The sequence below is a fragment of the Tursiops truncatus genome, chromosome 15 (assembly GCF_011762595.2).
Source record: "Tursiops truncatus isolate mTurTru1 chromosome 15, mTurTru1.mat.Y, whole genome shotgun sequence".
Classification (NCBI taxonomy): Eukaryota; Metazoa; Chordata; class Mammalia; order Artiodactyla; family Delphinidae; genus Tursiops; species Tursiops truncatus.
The window spans coordinates 29,701,870-29,718,892 of NC_047048.1; the positions used below are offsets into that span (position 1 = coordinate 29,701,870).

Consider the following 17,023-nt stretch of genomic DNA (forward strand, 5'->3'; position numbering starts at 1 on the left):
CACTTGGCGGGTGCGGTGGGAGACGTGGGTAGAGTCGGAGATGGAGAGGAGGCTGAATGCGAAGATGGATTTAGGGACAGATACGGAGAATTAGCTCGGATTGGAGTTGTGGATAGAGTTGGAGATGGGTCAAGGGACGTGGATGGCTTCGAGGATGGGGAATGGATTCAGTGACTCCAACAGCTCTCGCTGGCGTGCTTTCTATACCTGGCTCCTAGAGCAAGGGGCTGGGTTGGTAAATCCTTCCGTCTAGAACCCTCGCACACCGCGGCCCTCACTCTTGCTCTCCACCTTGCAGGGACCGTAAGTGGCGACTATGGGCAGACTGGGTTATTGGACCCTGCTGGTGCTGCCGGCCCTTCTGGTCTGGCGCGGTCCGGCGCAGGGCGCGGCGGCGGAGAAGGGTCCCCCGGCGCTGAACATCGCAGTGCTGCTGGGTCACAGCCACGACGTGACGGAGCGTGAACTGCGAAACCTCTGGGGCCCCGAGCAGGCAGCAGGGCTGCCCCTGGACCTGAACGTGGTAGCACTGCTGATGAACCGCACGGACCCGAAGAGCCTCATCACGCACGTGTGTGACCTCATGTCAGGGGCGCGCATCCACGGCCTGGTGTTTGGGGACGATACCGACCAGGAGGCCGTGGCCCAGATGCTGGATTTTATCTCCTCGCAGACTTTCATCCCCATCCTGGGCATCCACGGGGGCTCATCTATGATCATGGCTGACAAGGTAAGGCTGGGAGGTGATGGGCTGCCAGGACTGGAGCATGTGCCAATCATATGGTGGCCACCGCAGGTCTTCGGGAGCCCCTGACCTCTGTCTTAATCTGAAAGGGGGTTGTGACCACTGACCCTGGTGAGAACCAGGTCCTGCCTCTTCAACCTGGAATTGAATGGAAATGCTTATTACCTTGCTTCTGAAAGTTGGGTACTCAGAGACACCGTGGGTGTGCCAGGAAGAACTCAGGAAATGCAAAAGTATGATGGGGTGGTGGAATGCTTGGAGATTTCCAAATAGTGCACAGAGATGAGCTCGGGAGCACGTGAAACAATAAGGCTTATATTCCTATAATATTAGTTTTACCTGTTTGTGTTGTGGAAAATGTCTATTTTTTCCCCCTATGGTGGTAAGCAGCTAAAACTATTTTTAAAGGATCAAACATGGGAATGTTGTAGAATAAAATGCAAAGTTTTTAGGTAAAGCAGAAAAAGGCAGAGAAATGTCATGTTTCCATAGATCTCTACAATTAGGGGAAATAGGGTGGAAAGTTTGAGAAGCCCTGGGCTAAAGGCACACAGGACCGTGTCTCTCCAGGGGCGTGGCCGTGAGTGGGAGAACTGACTGCAGACCCAGAGCATGGAGGGTCTGGTGTTTTCCTACATGTTCCTTGCGAGGGACTGACAGGGGCTCCAAGGCCCTCAGATGGAGGGGTTGGCTCCCAAGGATGGGTTTTGATGAGGTAGTCGGAGGGTGTCAGAATGAAGGAAGGTATGTCCAGATGTCTTGGCTTAGAGTGAGAGGGAGGGTCTTTCTGTGGACCAGCTGGGAGTGTTTCTGTGGAGAAGAGGGGAGAGAGGTTTGAAGATTTGACTGAGATGTTTTGAGGCCCCAGTTTGAGAATTGTACAGAAGTGCAGGTGGGAAAGGTGAAGCAAGGTGAAGAATGAGAAAAAAAGGGAAGGGTTGGTGTTGTGGGTGCTCTGTGCCTCTATCTAAGCCCCTGGAAAGAAATGGAGGGGATCAGGAAGAGAAGGGTGAGTGTACTTGTGTGCCGTGGTCCCCAGACCTGGGACCTTCTTGTAGCATGTTCCTTAGATAGCAGGAGACATCCTAATGGAGCAAGCAGACATTTGTCATAGCACTTTTCTTCTGACACTCTCAAAGCACTTTTACATTCATCAAATCAGATTCTGCTTCTGCCTTAGCAATTCCCACCAGCTCCTTTGGGAACCGTATTAATTCTTTCAGGTCTCCTGGGCTGCAGCACATTCAGCCGAAGTACACAACTGATGCAGTATCTTATTAAACATTCATTTTAAATGGTTTGCAGCCTAGCAGAATTCCTGTGTGTGGTTGAGTATTTTCCCAGCCATCTCTCAGTTTTGGGGGCTCCATTCTGGGATGAAAAAAATAGGGAACAGCCATGTCCTGCCACTGATATATGACCATTTCAGAACGGGCAAGGCCATTAGAGCATCCTGTAACTTTCAGACGAAGAGACTGAGGCATAGAGCAATTAAAGGCGTAGCTAAGACCACCTGGTGTGTGATGGAACTAGATCTCTGGTTTTCTGGCCCTCTGGTTTCTGATGAAGGCCTGAAGAAGGAGAAGAATAGCATTGTCCAGCAGTGTTTTGGAGTGTGATTTTGGAATTTAAATATTACCACCAATTCCGTCTCCCTTCTGAAGTTTTGACGGAAGGAGCAACAGCCTCCAAAAAACAGTAGCCAAATTTGAAAGTGAAATTTCTGAATAGACTAGGGCCCAGCACAATCATTGGAGAAATATGGTAAAAAATGAATTGGAGAAGTGACTTGAGGCTTAGGCTGGGCTGGCAGGTGTGGGGCTCGGCTCTTACCTGACTTAGCCATCCAACTGTAGGCAAAGAAGTAGGAAAAGAAGTGGACTTATAGTTGAGCATCCCCTTCATATGCAGTGACCCTGTCCATGTCAGGCTCTGACTTACTAGACCAGCAGTTGCTTCTCCCTTGAAGGGGGTACTAGGAAGGGAGTTTTGAGAAGTCCAGGGAGTATGGGTGGAAGCATCTTCCCCTCCTGTAGAATGAAACTGCCTTATGGGGATTGGACAAGAGTGTGACCCCACTTAAGAGTAAAGAAGAAAAAGGGAATCAGGAAAGGGCAAGAGGAAGATGAGAAAGGACATTTTCAGAGAGGTCAAGATTAGAGAGGGATTTAAGAGGGATGGAGAGGAGAGGAATGAAAGGGTCCATTGGCTCAAAAATGGTGAAAGGAACTGGATATTCCTCATTATTGTTGGGGCTTTCCAAGTTGGTCTTGATGGCAGGGAATCAGGGAAGTCAGTGGGATAACATTGGGTGTATGTTGGGTCCCATGTGTGGGATGTACAGGTGATGTTGAGAGGAGTTGAGTTAAAGAGTGGTATTTTGAGAAACCTGGTTGTGTTAAAAAAGGAAAGAGATTGTCTGAGATATGAACAGCCCTTCCTTCCATTAGTAACACATTGAGTTGGCTTGTGCCTTTGCCACCTGTTTCTTGCGGAGCTGAATGCTGAGTGCAGTTTGTTTGGCTCTGAAGGAGCATCGTGGGCATTGCCTAAAACTCCATCTTGTTTGGTTGGGTGTGCCAGTGGTGTTATGGCCACAGAATCTGAATCTCCCCAAACCGATAAGACCTCTCTGTCCCCTCTTAAGATGATGCTCATTCGTTAAAGCCCAGAACATACCTGTGTTGTTTGCACATCTAAATTGGTAACATGATAGTGTCCCTGTGGATTACAATGACAGTTAATTTGATTATCAGTTAAAGTGAGCCTCTCCCCACAGTTTTTACCTTTTCCTCAGTCTTCTTGACCCTTGAAAAAAAGAACAAAGCTTTGTAATAATAGAAAATGTGCTAAGTGGCAGATTTCTATGGTTAATTTACAACGGAGATGTTAATTTTTGCTTTTATCACTGAGTGGTCTTGAAATATAATTAATTTAGAGGCGAGAATAATGCTTAATGTAGATAAAGTTCTAATGTTATCTTGGTTTGGCCATTTTGATCCCGTTCGCATGAAATACACTCTGGTTGTAGTATCAGCCCCTGGTAAATCAAGCGCAGATGCTAGACCTATACATTTCTGCTGAGTGTCCTCACCTCCTCCTCCCCTTCCCCCTTATTCCTAACTGCTTCATGGGGGAGAAGGTAAGGCTTACATTTTAGCTACATCCATCCATGTCAGTTACTGTGTGGGTTTTGCTTTATATATTATTTCTATACATACCTCATCTCCTCTACTGGAGTGTAAGTTCCTTGAGGACAGATTTTTTAAAAAGTGAATATGTATATTTGAAATAATGATATTCCTCCAACACAGACAGTTTATAAAAATAATTCTTTTCATTATAGAGCACTTAGAAAGTATATTAAAGCTTAAAGAAGAAAATAAAAATCTCCCTTTAAATCTTATCACCACGGGTAACCACTGTGGACACTTGGGTCTGTTTCCTTTTAAGCTCTATGTATTTAGTTTTAAATTCAGGATTGTATTGTATGTACATATTGTTTTGTTTATTGTACATTGAATCCTTTGGGCTTTCTTAGAAGATCCAGATTTTTCTTGAATTCTGGAAGAATCTCAGCCATTATCTGTTGGATGTTTCCTCTCTAACATTCTTTCTTTTCTCTGTCTGTGTAGTTTCTCAGTCAATTCTCCATGTATCTTAAACATTTTTTTAAGTTCTCTCTCTGTGATATGTTTGTGCTGTGCTTCCTCAATTCTATATTCCAGTTAGCCAGCTCTTTTCATTTGTGTCTGGTTTATTATTTTGCCTATCTGTGGAGTTTTAAATTTCAACAATGGTTCGCTTTATTTCTAAGATACATAATGGTCCCTTTTCATACCTTCCTGCTTTTGATTAGTTTTGTTTTATGAAAAACTCTTTTCACTTTGTGTTGTAAATCCCTTCTCTGTGCCTTTGAGGATTTAAAAAATACTTATTATGAAGTCCTTCTCTGATTGCTCTAGCATCTTCTCTTCTTCCGGTGTGAAATCTTCCATTTTGTAGAGTCTGATCATTGGATATCCTCATATGTTCTCTAATTTTTGTTTGTGAACTTATTTTCAAGGCAGTTTTATGGCTTCTTCTGCCCTATATCTGTAAGCGTGTGTGCTTGTAAACCAGAGCTCCTGTCAACAGCTCAGCTCAGAGCTCTCTTTCTGCTCTATATACTCTGTGATGCAGGCTTTAGGTCCTCGTCTCATGTAGGTGATTTTATTTTGGCCCCGTGCATACAGGGGCATCCTTGTGGCTGTAACTTGTGGTGGATGCTGCAGACGTTCCATCCTTATTCACAGCTAGCAGCATGGTTCTCTGTCCAGTTCTGCCCCTTCTGCCCTGGGTGGATGTTGGGACCTCTGCTCCCATGGCTCATATCAGACCCATTCCCCCACAGACTTTGATTCCTCCTGAAACTGTAGAGCCTCATCTTCTGATTCATTTATTTTTAGGGAGTCCCCTCCATTTTTGATCTGTGATTCCTTTATTTTCAAGCAGCACTATATAAATTGTGAAATATCTAAAGATTTATCTATAAATTCTATGCCTTAGGGGCGGAAGAGGGGGGTTACTGAATGTGTTCACTCTGATTTTGACCCAGTTATACTTCACAACCTGCTTTTATTTTTTTTCAAACTTGATTATGTATTCTTGGAATTTTCCCTTATCATTAAATAAACTTATAAAACATGATTTTAAATGGCTGCAGAATGTTCTGTTTATACTACCGTTATTTGAACTGTTCTGTTTTTTTCTACCTTTAGTAAGGTTGATTTATGGTCCACATGTATGTTCTTTTTGGCACCTTGCACTGATCTTGCTTTTTGCATTTGTTTCTTGGTAAATATTTGGTGGTTGAATGAGTCAAGTCATTGGTTTCGATGCCAGTTTACTGCAGTTTCTGGAAGAACTTTTACCATGCTGTGGGTTAGGGCTTTCCATGCAGTGTTTGTTCCCAAATGCTGACTGATTTCATAGGTGTGTGCCAAGTCTCCTCTTCTCTCTAGTGGGCAGATAATCACTAGCCATCCTGGGGATTAACAGAAATTGGGGGCTTCCATATGAAAGGCCTGTGTAGCATTGCTGAGTAACAGCTCATCTGCAGGAGGTTGGTGCTCTTGTAACCTGGCAGCTCTGAGTTTGGATGTGAGTGACGGGCCTTCCCATTAAACACAGAAAGATCATGGAAAGGGGAGACCTGCACATCAGAATGTTGGTGGAGCCCACTCAGCTCCTGCTCTAAAGGCATCGGGTAGTTCCTGGGAGAGTGGGGAGGCGTGTCAGATGCAGTCATCCACTCCTCCTCACAGAAGGCATTGGAGAGCAACAGGCATCACCCCGAGAGGCATGATTACCTTCCCACATGATTACCTTCCCACGTGATTACCTTTGGGGGTCACTGGCAATCATTTGGACCCTTGATAGATGTGGTCTGGTGGGGTTGGAGGGTTCATCTTCTCTTTGGTAGCCTCAGATGGAAAGTGCTTCTCTAGGTAGAGCGAGGGGGAGAAAGAGAGAGAAAATGAGAGAGAGAGGGTCTCAGGTTTGTAATAGGGTGTTGGTGGCTTCTGATAAGGCCATCATGAAAAGGAACAGTTATAATGTTGTTAACTAATGTGTTTGGTTGGTTCTGCACTCCCCCTTAATTATTTAAATTTGAATTAGTTGCCAGCATTTTAAAGTTAGGTGATATCACATTTTAAAAAAAATCCAAATTTCATGCCTCTTTGGAAAAATGAGAAGGCCTGGTAACATTGGGCTTACTTCTCCCCACGGTGATAGTTTGCTGGAGATGAATAGCGTCCCTCCCTCCTTAGATGGGGCTGGCGCTCATCCTTTCTTCAGGCTCCAACTTGCCCACTTCACTCATTTATGTTACGGACTTAGTCCTGAAGGCACTGGGGTTTGAGACCCCTGATGTTGGTGAAGAAAGTAGGTGGTCTTTGTTAAGAGGGCCTTTCCCGATCATTCTTCTTCTCTCCCAGGACCGCTTCTTGGAAGGTGGCAAATTTGGGGTGTGCACACGACCGTGCCGCTACTTTCACGGCCACCATCACTGACCTACTGTAGCATTTTGTCCTTTTTGGCCACAGGCCTTAAACCCTTCTCAACACGGTCCTCTAGGAAGCCACTATCAACCAACTCAAGTCAGAAGACCCCAGAATACCTTGGACAACAAATCTGACGACCTAAATTCCGTTTCCAAACAGCAGTGTGACCTTGAGAAAGGCTCTTCAGCTTTCTCTACCTCAACTTCTCCTTCTGTGAAATGAGAGTTTAGGGAGATATTATCTCTAAGCCTCTTTCTAGCTCTGAAAATTTTATCACCTTCAAGAAAAGACTGGGAAGAAACACACCAAAATGTGAGCCGTGGTTATCTTTGAGGGGTAGATTCATGGCTGTTTCCATCTTTTAAAAAATGGCATTATAGCACGGTTAATATTCTAAGTTGGACCTGGAGTTAGAATGGGTTTAAATTCAGGTGCCGGGTGCTCATGGGGAAGTTCCTTAATGTCTCTGAGCCTCAGTGTCTTCATCTTTAAAATGGGGACAATAATAGTACTTGCTTCTTAGAGTTGTGAGATTTAAATGAGATACTGGATATAGAATATGTAGCTTAGTGCTTGACTCATAATAAATACTTACTATAGGAATGCTACTGTTACTGTGTGGTTTTTGTTTTTCTCCAAAGTACATGTACTTTTTAATAACCAGAAGGGTTATTATAATAAAATGATAATAATATTATCATATTATCATATATTATATATTATAATAATATTATAACAGCCTGAAGGGTGATGTGGTGATGTGAGGGTATTCCCTGCAAGAAACTGGGAATGACTCTCATAGAGCTGTTAGAAGTGGAGAGTCCAACATGAAATGATTCATATTTTCTTTTCTTTTTTTTTTTTTTTTTTTTTTTTTTGCGGTTCGCGGGCCTCTCACTGCTGCGGCCCCTCCCACTGCGGAGCACAGGCTCCGGACGCACGGGCCCAGCCGCTCCGCGGCACGTGGGATCTTCCCGGACCGGGGCACGAACCCGTGTCCCCTGCATCGGCAGGCGGACTCGCAACCACTGCGCCACCAGGGAAGCCCCATATTTTCTTAACTGGGACAACCAGAAGCTTTTTTTGAGTTCTTAAGACTTGCTTGAGCTTTATCCTGGCAAACGGAAGACTAAGTGTGGCCAGTGTGAAAGTGACTGTGAGAGGAGACCGTCTCAGTGACCTTTACTGTAAGTAACTACACCAATTGGAACACATGTTTGCACTGGGCTTAGGGCTTTAGGGTGTTTCTCATTTTCTTTCTGCCAAAGATTAAGTGGCTCTGAGATAGCCTGAGGACCCTGGCAGCCCCAAAGATATTTGATTAAAGAATCCTTGTGATCTTATTCTTTTGCTCTTATTTTGTTATCCTTTCAAGGGAATGATTGCAAATCCAGTTGGTTTAGGGAAGGGGCTTAGATTCAAGAGGGCAATAGATTTTGATGTTAATAATCTGATTGCCTTAATTGAAATGATTAAGATGTTGGATGATGGAATTAAAATTCAAAACTGTCTTTCCAGAACGAAATGGTGAACCCATACTACAGACTGCACTGAAGGGTTTAAGAAGGATGTACATTCTCACAGGAAGGGGGAGATGTGACTTTCCAACTCACTTGAGATTGATTTTTGTAAGGGTCATGAACCGGTGGACTGCCTGCTGAATGTGGCTCATAGATGCATTAGTATTTTATTTCGCCAGCATAGTACTTCAAAATGCTTGAATTTTAATGTCTTTGGGAGAGGTATGCATTTTCAAGTTCCCTACAGCCCTCCTTGCTCCCTGTTATCTCACATCTAGCCAGATTCACATATTTATGTTAACTGCATCCTCTCTGCAAGCATTTGAAACTGTGATCCTCAATTACAGGGTTTTTGTTTAGTTGCTCATTTGTTTTGCATTGACCAGATGCTCAGGAGATCCCAAGGAGTGATAGGGCTCTTAAAAAAGTAAAGGCCACATCTCCAGAAATATAATGTTCAAATCCAAAGAGGTAATATTTCCATTATACCTTTTCTGTTGTTAGGAGTGCCTTCTGTTCCAAGTCGCAGAATATTTGACCAATGCTGGCTTAAACTATTAAGACATTTAATTTTATTGTTTAACAAGGAGCCCCAGGTCTAGTTTAGTATCGCAATAACCCATCAAGGGCTCTGGTCCTTTCCATTCTTCTACTTTGCCTTCCTCAGCTGCTGGTTCATCTTGGTCACAAGATGGCTGCTTCTGTTCCAGCCATCACATCTTCACATACCAGCATTCATAAAAGGAAGAAAAGAGAGAGAAAAGAAGCTTTCTTCTAGGCCCTCTATCCTTTCAGCAGAGCAGACTTCCTCTTATATTTCATTGGCCAGAACTGGGTCATGTGCCACCCCTTGAACATCACTGATAGAGATTAATAATAAAGATTCTTCTCTAAGAATGGATAATTGTCACTGGAGCAAAATTTGCTTCTGTTAGCAGAGGTGTAGGAGCAGTGGCTAACCTGGTACACCAGATGCTGTCTCCAGCAACACTAACACCATTATTTGTAGACTTGACTTAGTTCTTGGGGGTAATATTTGATGATGAATGTTGAAAAACTTCAGTGTGCCCAGAGGAAGAGCCTCCAGGTTTTGTAGTATCTAAATAACATATGATAAGAGTCTCAGAAGAAATACTTAGGAAAGTTCAGCCTGGAGAAGAGAAATCTCAGAGAGGACGTGAGAGATGTGCTCAAATACCCCATGGGCTGTTACAAGGGGCATTACAACCCCTTTACAAATTAAGAAGGTTAAGTCTTAATGTTTTTGAATTTTTTTGTTCTGGGGAAAGAACTGATTCCAGAGGATGAAATTATAAGGTTGTTATGAAGAATAAGCTTTGGCAATTAGGTCTCTAATAGAAGACTGTGATGTTTCATAGAATAATGTATCTGTTGGACCTGACTGAGCCGAGAATGACTGCCAGGAGCAGGATAGAGAGTCAGACTCACATTGGCGAGATTGGATTGGGCCACCTCTTAAAACCCCCAAATCCTGGTACTTCAGGGCCTTGGATTTGGCTGAAAACCAACATCTTCACTTTCTGTAAGTGTGAGTAATTCAGTATAAATGTGCCTGGCATGGGAGAGGAATTTATGATCCCTGCATCATCACCTCAAATCCCCAAAGGACTTTACATCATCCTGAAGGGTAGACCATATTTGAAAAGCAGAAAACCTATGTATATATCAACACACACACATATATAAATATAAACATAAGTAGGTCAGCCGGCGTCGTGTTTACTAGTGGAAATGTGTTTGGCTAAGAAGCACATCTCAGAAGACGATGTTTAGAATAATTGCCAATGATCTTGAAAAGGGAAGTTTTCACAGTTGCATTCAGTTAGTCATAATTATTTATTAAAGTATATTCATGTTTTTGCACCCGTTACTGTGGTAATCCTTTTGTACCCTAAAGAGATAGCCAGACCTCTCTCTGATTTTTCAGTTGGGTAATTATCCTTTGTCTGTTGTACTCCCCTGTGTTTTGAACATTTGCTTATGGCTGAAATTGCTCTGGGTACTATTCCATTGTTTATCCGCTTTTTCTGTTTTCCCCTCACATCTCCCAAGGAAGAAACACAACCCCAAATTCTTTCCAAACGCTTTGCCTTTCTGTTCAAATTTTACAACTTTCCATGAGATGGAAAGGGATATGTTTTCTTTCTAATTATTCATTTATTAGAAACAGGTACTCCCAAAATGTTCATTGCAGCTCTATTTACAATAGCCCGGAGATGGAAACAACCTAAGTGCCCATCATCAGATGAATGGATAAAGAAGATGTGGCACATATATACAATGGAATATTACTCAGCCATAAAAAGAAACAAAATTGAGCTATTTGTAATGAGGTGGATAGACCTAGAGTCTGCCATACAGACTGAAGTAAGTCAGAAAGAAAAAGACAAATACCGTATGCTAACACATATATATGGAATTTAAGAAAAAAAAATGTCATGAAGAACCTAGGGGTAAGGCAGGAATAAAGACGCAGACCTCCTAGAGAACGGACTTGAGGTTATGGGGAGGGGGAAGGGTGAGCTGTGACAGGGCGAGAGAGAATCATGGACATATACACACTAACAAACGTAGTAAGGTAGATAGCTAGTGGGAAGCAGCTGCATGGCACAGGGATATCGGCTCGGTGCTTTGTGACAGCCTGGAGGGGTGGGATAGGGAGGGTGGGAGGGAGGGAGACGCAAGAGGGAAGAGATATGGGAACATATGTTTATGTATGACTGATTCACTTTGTTATAAAGCAGAAACTAACACACCATTGTAAAGCAATTATACCCCAATAAAGATGTTTAAAAAAAAAAAAGAAAAGAAACAGGTACTCACGTGAAGAGTAAAAAAAAATTCCAAATAATACAATGCATCATTCAGAGAAAGAATATTTGCTTAATGAATGCACGGCAGATCCTCAGTTGCCCTATTCTCTCCATGGAGGTGACCATGTTACCAATTCAAAGAGGAAAAATGTTAATTGGAATGGTAGTTTGTTTCCCTTTGTACTTTTTTGCTGAAGTTGTTGTGGTACAAGGATCCTTTCCTCTTTTAAATCTCACTGACTTGAAAGAGGTTAGTCACTTTAAATTGGTCCCCAACTGTGCCTATTTTTCCCAAGCAAAATAAAAACTCACACTCAAAGCTAGGCCTGCCTACTCACCCAAGGAATTTAAGATAATGTGGAGTGATTTTGGTGGTGGTGGGGGTGTCATGATCACTTTATAGGCTAATGAGAGTTATGGGCCCTCCTCAGAGGAATGCATATTCAAGAGCATGCGTTCAATATTATGTGCAATTTCAGGGGCACACAGACCCTCAGAAACCCATTCATAAGCTCCTTGGAATTGATTTACTTACTGGTTTATGAACGTTCATGCTTCAAACATTTTTTGAGCCTGTTAACCTGGGCCCGAATGTTCTGTAGATAATATCTGTGATCATATTATTTGCTTCGATGTATTAATAACTTAGAATCTAGTTAGAGACTTGCAGTTAAATCCCAGAGTGATGCACTGATGATTGGGACAGTTTGGCAGCTGTGAGAACATATAGAAGAGAGCCTCGTTCAGCGGTCTGAGGGTGGGGGGTTTGTCAGGGAAGATGCCTTAGAGGGCTGTGATCTAGAGTCAAAGTCAACAACTATTGATCCAGGAGAGGCCGTGACCCACGTGCCTGCCCTGCAGGTCATCATCCAGCGTGGCAGAGGATGAGCCATGGAGTGGAGGAGGCCGCTTCCCTCCTCTTAACGTGTCTTTCAAGGCTGCCAGGCTCCAGTGATGCTTTGACAACTCCTGAATTCTCTTCTGGACCGCAGTTCTCACAATCAAAACATTGAGCTTTTTGCCGATTTCTATTCTGTTGTCACAAACAGTGGAATGTCTCCTGCTTTATCTTGTCTCTTCCACATTAGGAAATTCTTGCCAGGAAGAGTGAGTGGCATTTGAAATCCATATTGTTTTGTATGTCTATAGTCTTAGGGCTGAAGGAAAAAAGACCCCTTATTTTCCAAGTGAATTGTTTTAAAGCTCTTTGTGGGGCTGAGGAAATGTAGTGTTGGTTGATGAGTGAACAGAGCCAGAACTATGGGAAGTCGGTGTGAGCTGTAGAAAATGATATGATTGGTGTGGCTCTAGTGCCAGCCGATGGGCATGGCTTCCACCAACGGGATTTTGAAAATGGCAGGCTTTGGTGAAGACCCAAGCTTTAAGGTCAAATTGCACTTTAGTTAATTGCTGTTGGTTTTCGCCTTGGGTAGTTGGTACTCGTTTTTTTTTTTTCCTCCTTACTTACTCTTCTTCTTTTTTTCTTTTTTTAAATTGAAGCATAATTGACATAACATTATGTTAGTTTCAGGTGAACAATGTAATGATTTGATATTTGTATATATTGCAAAATGAGCACCACAATAAGTCCAGTTAACATTCGTCCCCACACATGGTTACAAACTGTTTTTCTTTTTTTCTTGTAAAGCTGTTTGCCCGAGGTGTTGTTTTTAATAGCAAAAAATATGAAGAAATCTAAATTATCAAATAAATCACGATGTGTCCATAGAATAGAAAATGTAGCAGATAAAAATGCTTACAAATAATTTGTTATGCTAATTACATACTAATTACATGATACAATGTTAAGTAAATTAAAAGCTATGTATGAAGTTATATAATCAATATGTATATTTTATATGTGTGTTTGTATATAAAATATAGAAAAAAAGACCAGAAGGGTATATATCAAAGTATTAATAGCAGCTGTTTGTGGATGACGAGGACGTGGATGTGATGATCAAAGGTGATTTTTATTTTCTTTATACTTCTCTGAATCTCACAAATCCTATAACATGTGCATTTATTAGATTACTTTTATATTAGCTGTGGTTATTTTTTTAAACAGTCCTTTACTGCTAATTGGTTTCCAGAAATATTGGACCACTGACATTTCCAGTAGCTATGGTAAAGTATCTCTGTCACCTAACTCTGGCCAGCACTTGAAACAAAAATTTTTCTAGTTGGCTCTGTGAAAATGTTATCTCATTGTTTTAATTTGCATGTCTTTTATGACACCTTCTGTGAAATATATTTAATTTAGTCATGTCACATTTTTATACTCCCTAGGTGCTGCACATCTTAACCTCTTTGATGTTTCTCGTTGTGTAAATGGAAAACCTCAGAAAATGATGGATTCCAATATAAAGTACAGTGAAATAATTTGAATTTCTAAAAAATAATAAATATTTTGAAGCCTGGCAGGGAGTTCTATGATTATTCATTCTTAGTCACCAGGCATTGCTCAACCGGTGTGTCTGTATCAATGTTGTTTCAAGAATTGCTTTAAAATGTAAAATTTCCCAGCAGAAAATCATTTTGTGGGACTTGACTGTTAAGATTTGCCAGGAGGTGAGGTACAGAACTATGTCCTAGTTGGCTGGAGATGTGCTCATGTCACAGGCTTTGTGGTGCATGGTGGGGATGTGAAGCCACCGTTTGTTCTTTTCTCTAGAAAAGTGAAGGCAGAGTAAGGATGTAACAGTAAGTGCCCTGCAATCTGAAAGGGATATTGCATGGGTGGCAGGGAATAGATGTTCTCTGTTTCCATGGCAGGGGTGGGTGCAGTGAAATGAATTTTAAATGAAAGTACGAGGGATTTAGGGTTGATATTATTAACAGGTCTGGAGGATCTTCAAAGTACTTAACCACTAGTACAGCATGATCATTCTTGTGAACTGAATGTTTGCGTCCCTCCAAAATTCCTATGTTGAAACCTAGCCCCCAGTGTATTAGGAGGTGCGACCTTTGGGAGGTGATTAGGTCATAAGGGTGGAGCCCTCATGAATGGGATCAGCACCCTTATAAAAGACACCCCAGAGAAGCTCCCCAGAGAGCTTCTGCCATGTGAGGACACAATGAGAAGTTATGTCTGTGAATCAAGAAGCAGGTCCTCACTAGACTCTGAATCTGCTGGTGCCTTGATCTTGGACTTCCAGCCTCCAGAACTGTGAGAAAGAAATATCTGTTTAGAAGCCACCCAGTCTCTGGTATTTTGTTATAGCAGCCTGAATGGATTAGGACAGTCAGTGACGAATCACAGCAGACTCCTCCTTCATAATATCCTGGAGCTCTTGTTGTGCCAGGCATTAGTCCTCTAGTGACTGATTATGAGAAGGTTGGGGGGGGCGGTTCCTGAGGGAGGGGCTGAGTAGCAGAGGGACTTGAAGGCCCTGAAGGCTGTGGCAATCAGAACCCAGGCATTTCAGTATGTTAATAACCATCTCGGTTGTACCCGTGTGTATCAGCTTGATATCACACTAGAGTAGTAGTGAGATCTCTTATGTCTTTTATGCCAAAGTGTGTGCAGTGGTTTTCCAGGACAGGAAAGAGGATGGCTGTCTCCTTTGCCATATGTCAAGCCATGCCCCGAAATGGGGAGGTGGGGCTGAAAACATTTCGAAGTTCCCTTTCTTGAAATATGGATAGAAATGTGCTTTCTTCTACTTCTACCTCTGAGCCCAGTGCTCTTCCCTTCTCTCCTGTGAGTTAATTGTCCACCTGTACTCCACAAGCATGCCTCCCTCCCATGGTAAGAGGCAGGCATGGGAGCTGAAGCCAGCTTTGCATCCGGTGCCCACCTCCCACCCCCTTGCTCCTTGTCTTCCAGGGCAAGACCTTCCCAAGCAACTCCTGTTTTCATTGGCATTAAATGAAAGGATCTGTTTCAGTCTCTGGTTTTGGGGTGTGATGTGGTTGCTTGCAGAAACACAAAAATAAACTTGTAACCTACTGGAAATAATCCAAGCATAAATGAGCTTTGTTAAAGATCAACTTTCAAAAGATGGCCTTGGATGTGCCTTAGTGGGATCGTGTACTTGATTCGTGTAGAGTCTGTGGCGTTCCTCCCTCCTCTAGAATGGGAAATTCTCCTTCCCCATCCTGGTGCGTAGAGGTTTTCAAGTCCTAATGTTTTCCAGGGAAATGAGGCATGTCTCTGGCTTCATCTGAGGGTAGGAGGAACTTGGGATCTTTTGGAGTTTATTTTGTGAGAGTGTTATGGGCTCAGTTCTGTCCCCCTAAAAACTATATGTTGAAGTCCTAACCCCCGGTACCTCAGAATGTGACTGTATTTGGAGATGAGGTGCTTAAAGAGGTAAGTAAGGTACAACGAGGTCATATTTAGGTTAAAATGGGTTCTAATATAATGTGACTCGTGTTGTTATAAGAAGAAGAGATTAGGACACAGACATGCACAGAGGAAAGACCGTATAAAGACACAGGGATAAGACGGCCATCTGCAAGGCAAGGAGAGAGGCCTCAGAAGAAACCCTGCTGACACTTTGATCTCAGACTTGTAGCCTCCAGAACTGTGAGAAGATAAATTTCTCTTGTTTAAGCCACCTAGTCTATGGCACTTTGTTATGGCAGGCCTAGCAAACCAATACAGAGAGGTTGGGTGGTACTTCAAGCTTAATTCCAAGCCTCCTTAGTGCTCTAATTCTACTCCTGTACTGGGAAGGAGTTAAGATGCTCCAGCTCAGAGCACAGACCCCCATCTTCTCTAAGACTGACTTTGTTCTTCTCATTGTAAGGTTTCTGTCCTGGCAGCGGGGCTCCTACATTGAGGAACTGAGTCCTTGTCTTGGGATCCTTCCTAGAACACTTCTAGGACGTCAGTGCTTCCTAAATAGTTTTACTCCAATAGCCTTAGGGAGTATGGCACACAGAACAGCGGTCCCCCAAAGATGTCCTAATCTCTGGAAACTGTGAATACATTACCTTTTATGGCAAAAGGCACTTTGCAAATATGATTAAGTTAAGGATCCTCAAGTGGGGATATTCTTCTGGATTATCTGGTGGGTCCAGTGTAATTACAAGGATTCTTACACGAGGGAGACTTGGGTGAGAGTCAGATGAGATAGGATGACAGAAGCAGAGACTGGAGTGATTTCCTTTGAAGGCGGAGGCAGGGGCCATGAGCCAAGGAATGCAGGCAGCCTTAAGCAGCTGGGAAAGGCCAGGGGACAGATCCTCCTCTAGAGCCTCTAGAAGGAACACAGTCCTACTGACACCTTGATTTTATTTTTATGTTTTTTTCCTTTTTTTTTTTTAACATCTTCATTGGAGTATAATTGCTTTACAATGGTGTGTTAGTTTCTGCTGTATAACAAAGTAAATCAGCTATACATATAGCCATATCTCCTCTCTTTTGTGTCTCTCTCCCACCCTCCCTATCCCACCCCTCTAGGTAGTCACAAAGCACCGAGCTTATCTCCCTGTGCCATGCGGCTGCTTCCCACTAGCTATCTGTTTTACATTTGGTAGTGTGTATATGTCCATGCCACTCCCTCACTTCATCCCAGCTTACCCTTCCCCCTCCCCATGTCCTCAGGTCCATTCTCTACATCTGCATCTCTATTCCTGTCCTGCCCCTAGGTTCTTCAGAACCATTTTTTTTTTTAGATTCCATATATATGTGTTAGCATACAGTATTTGTTTTTCTCTTTCTGACTTAACTTCACTCTGTATGACAGACTCTAGGTGCATCCCCCTCACTACAAATAACTCAATTTCGTTTCTTTTTATGGCTGAGTAATATTCCATTGTATATATGTGCCACATCTTCTTTATCCATTCATCTGTCGATGGACACTTAGGTTGCTTCCATGTCCTGGCTGTTGTAAATAGAGCTGCAATGAACATTGTGGTACATGA

General features: G+C 42.8%; 1 protein-coding gene across 2 annotated transcripts in view; it reads left to right on the forward strand.

The window, feature by feature from the left end:
- The first annotated feature begins 301 nt into the window (after positions 1-301).
- GRIN2A (glutamate ionotropic receptor NMDA type subunit 2A) overlaps positions 302-17,023 on the forward strand; it is a 364,343-nt gene continuing 347,621 nt past the window's right edge. Inside the window, exon 1 of one of the 2 annotated variants that reach the window (XM_073792321.1) lies at positions 302-730. In XM_073792321.1, coding sequence (XP_073648422.1) covers positions 317-730 — 414 coding nt within the window. In that variant the 5' untranslated portion in view covers positions 302-316. The remainder of the gene's footprint in view (positions 731-17,023) is intronic. The other variant, XM_019928628.2, reaches the window with a different exon arrangement.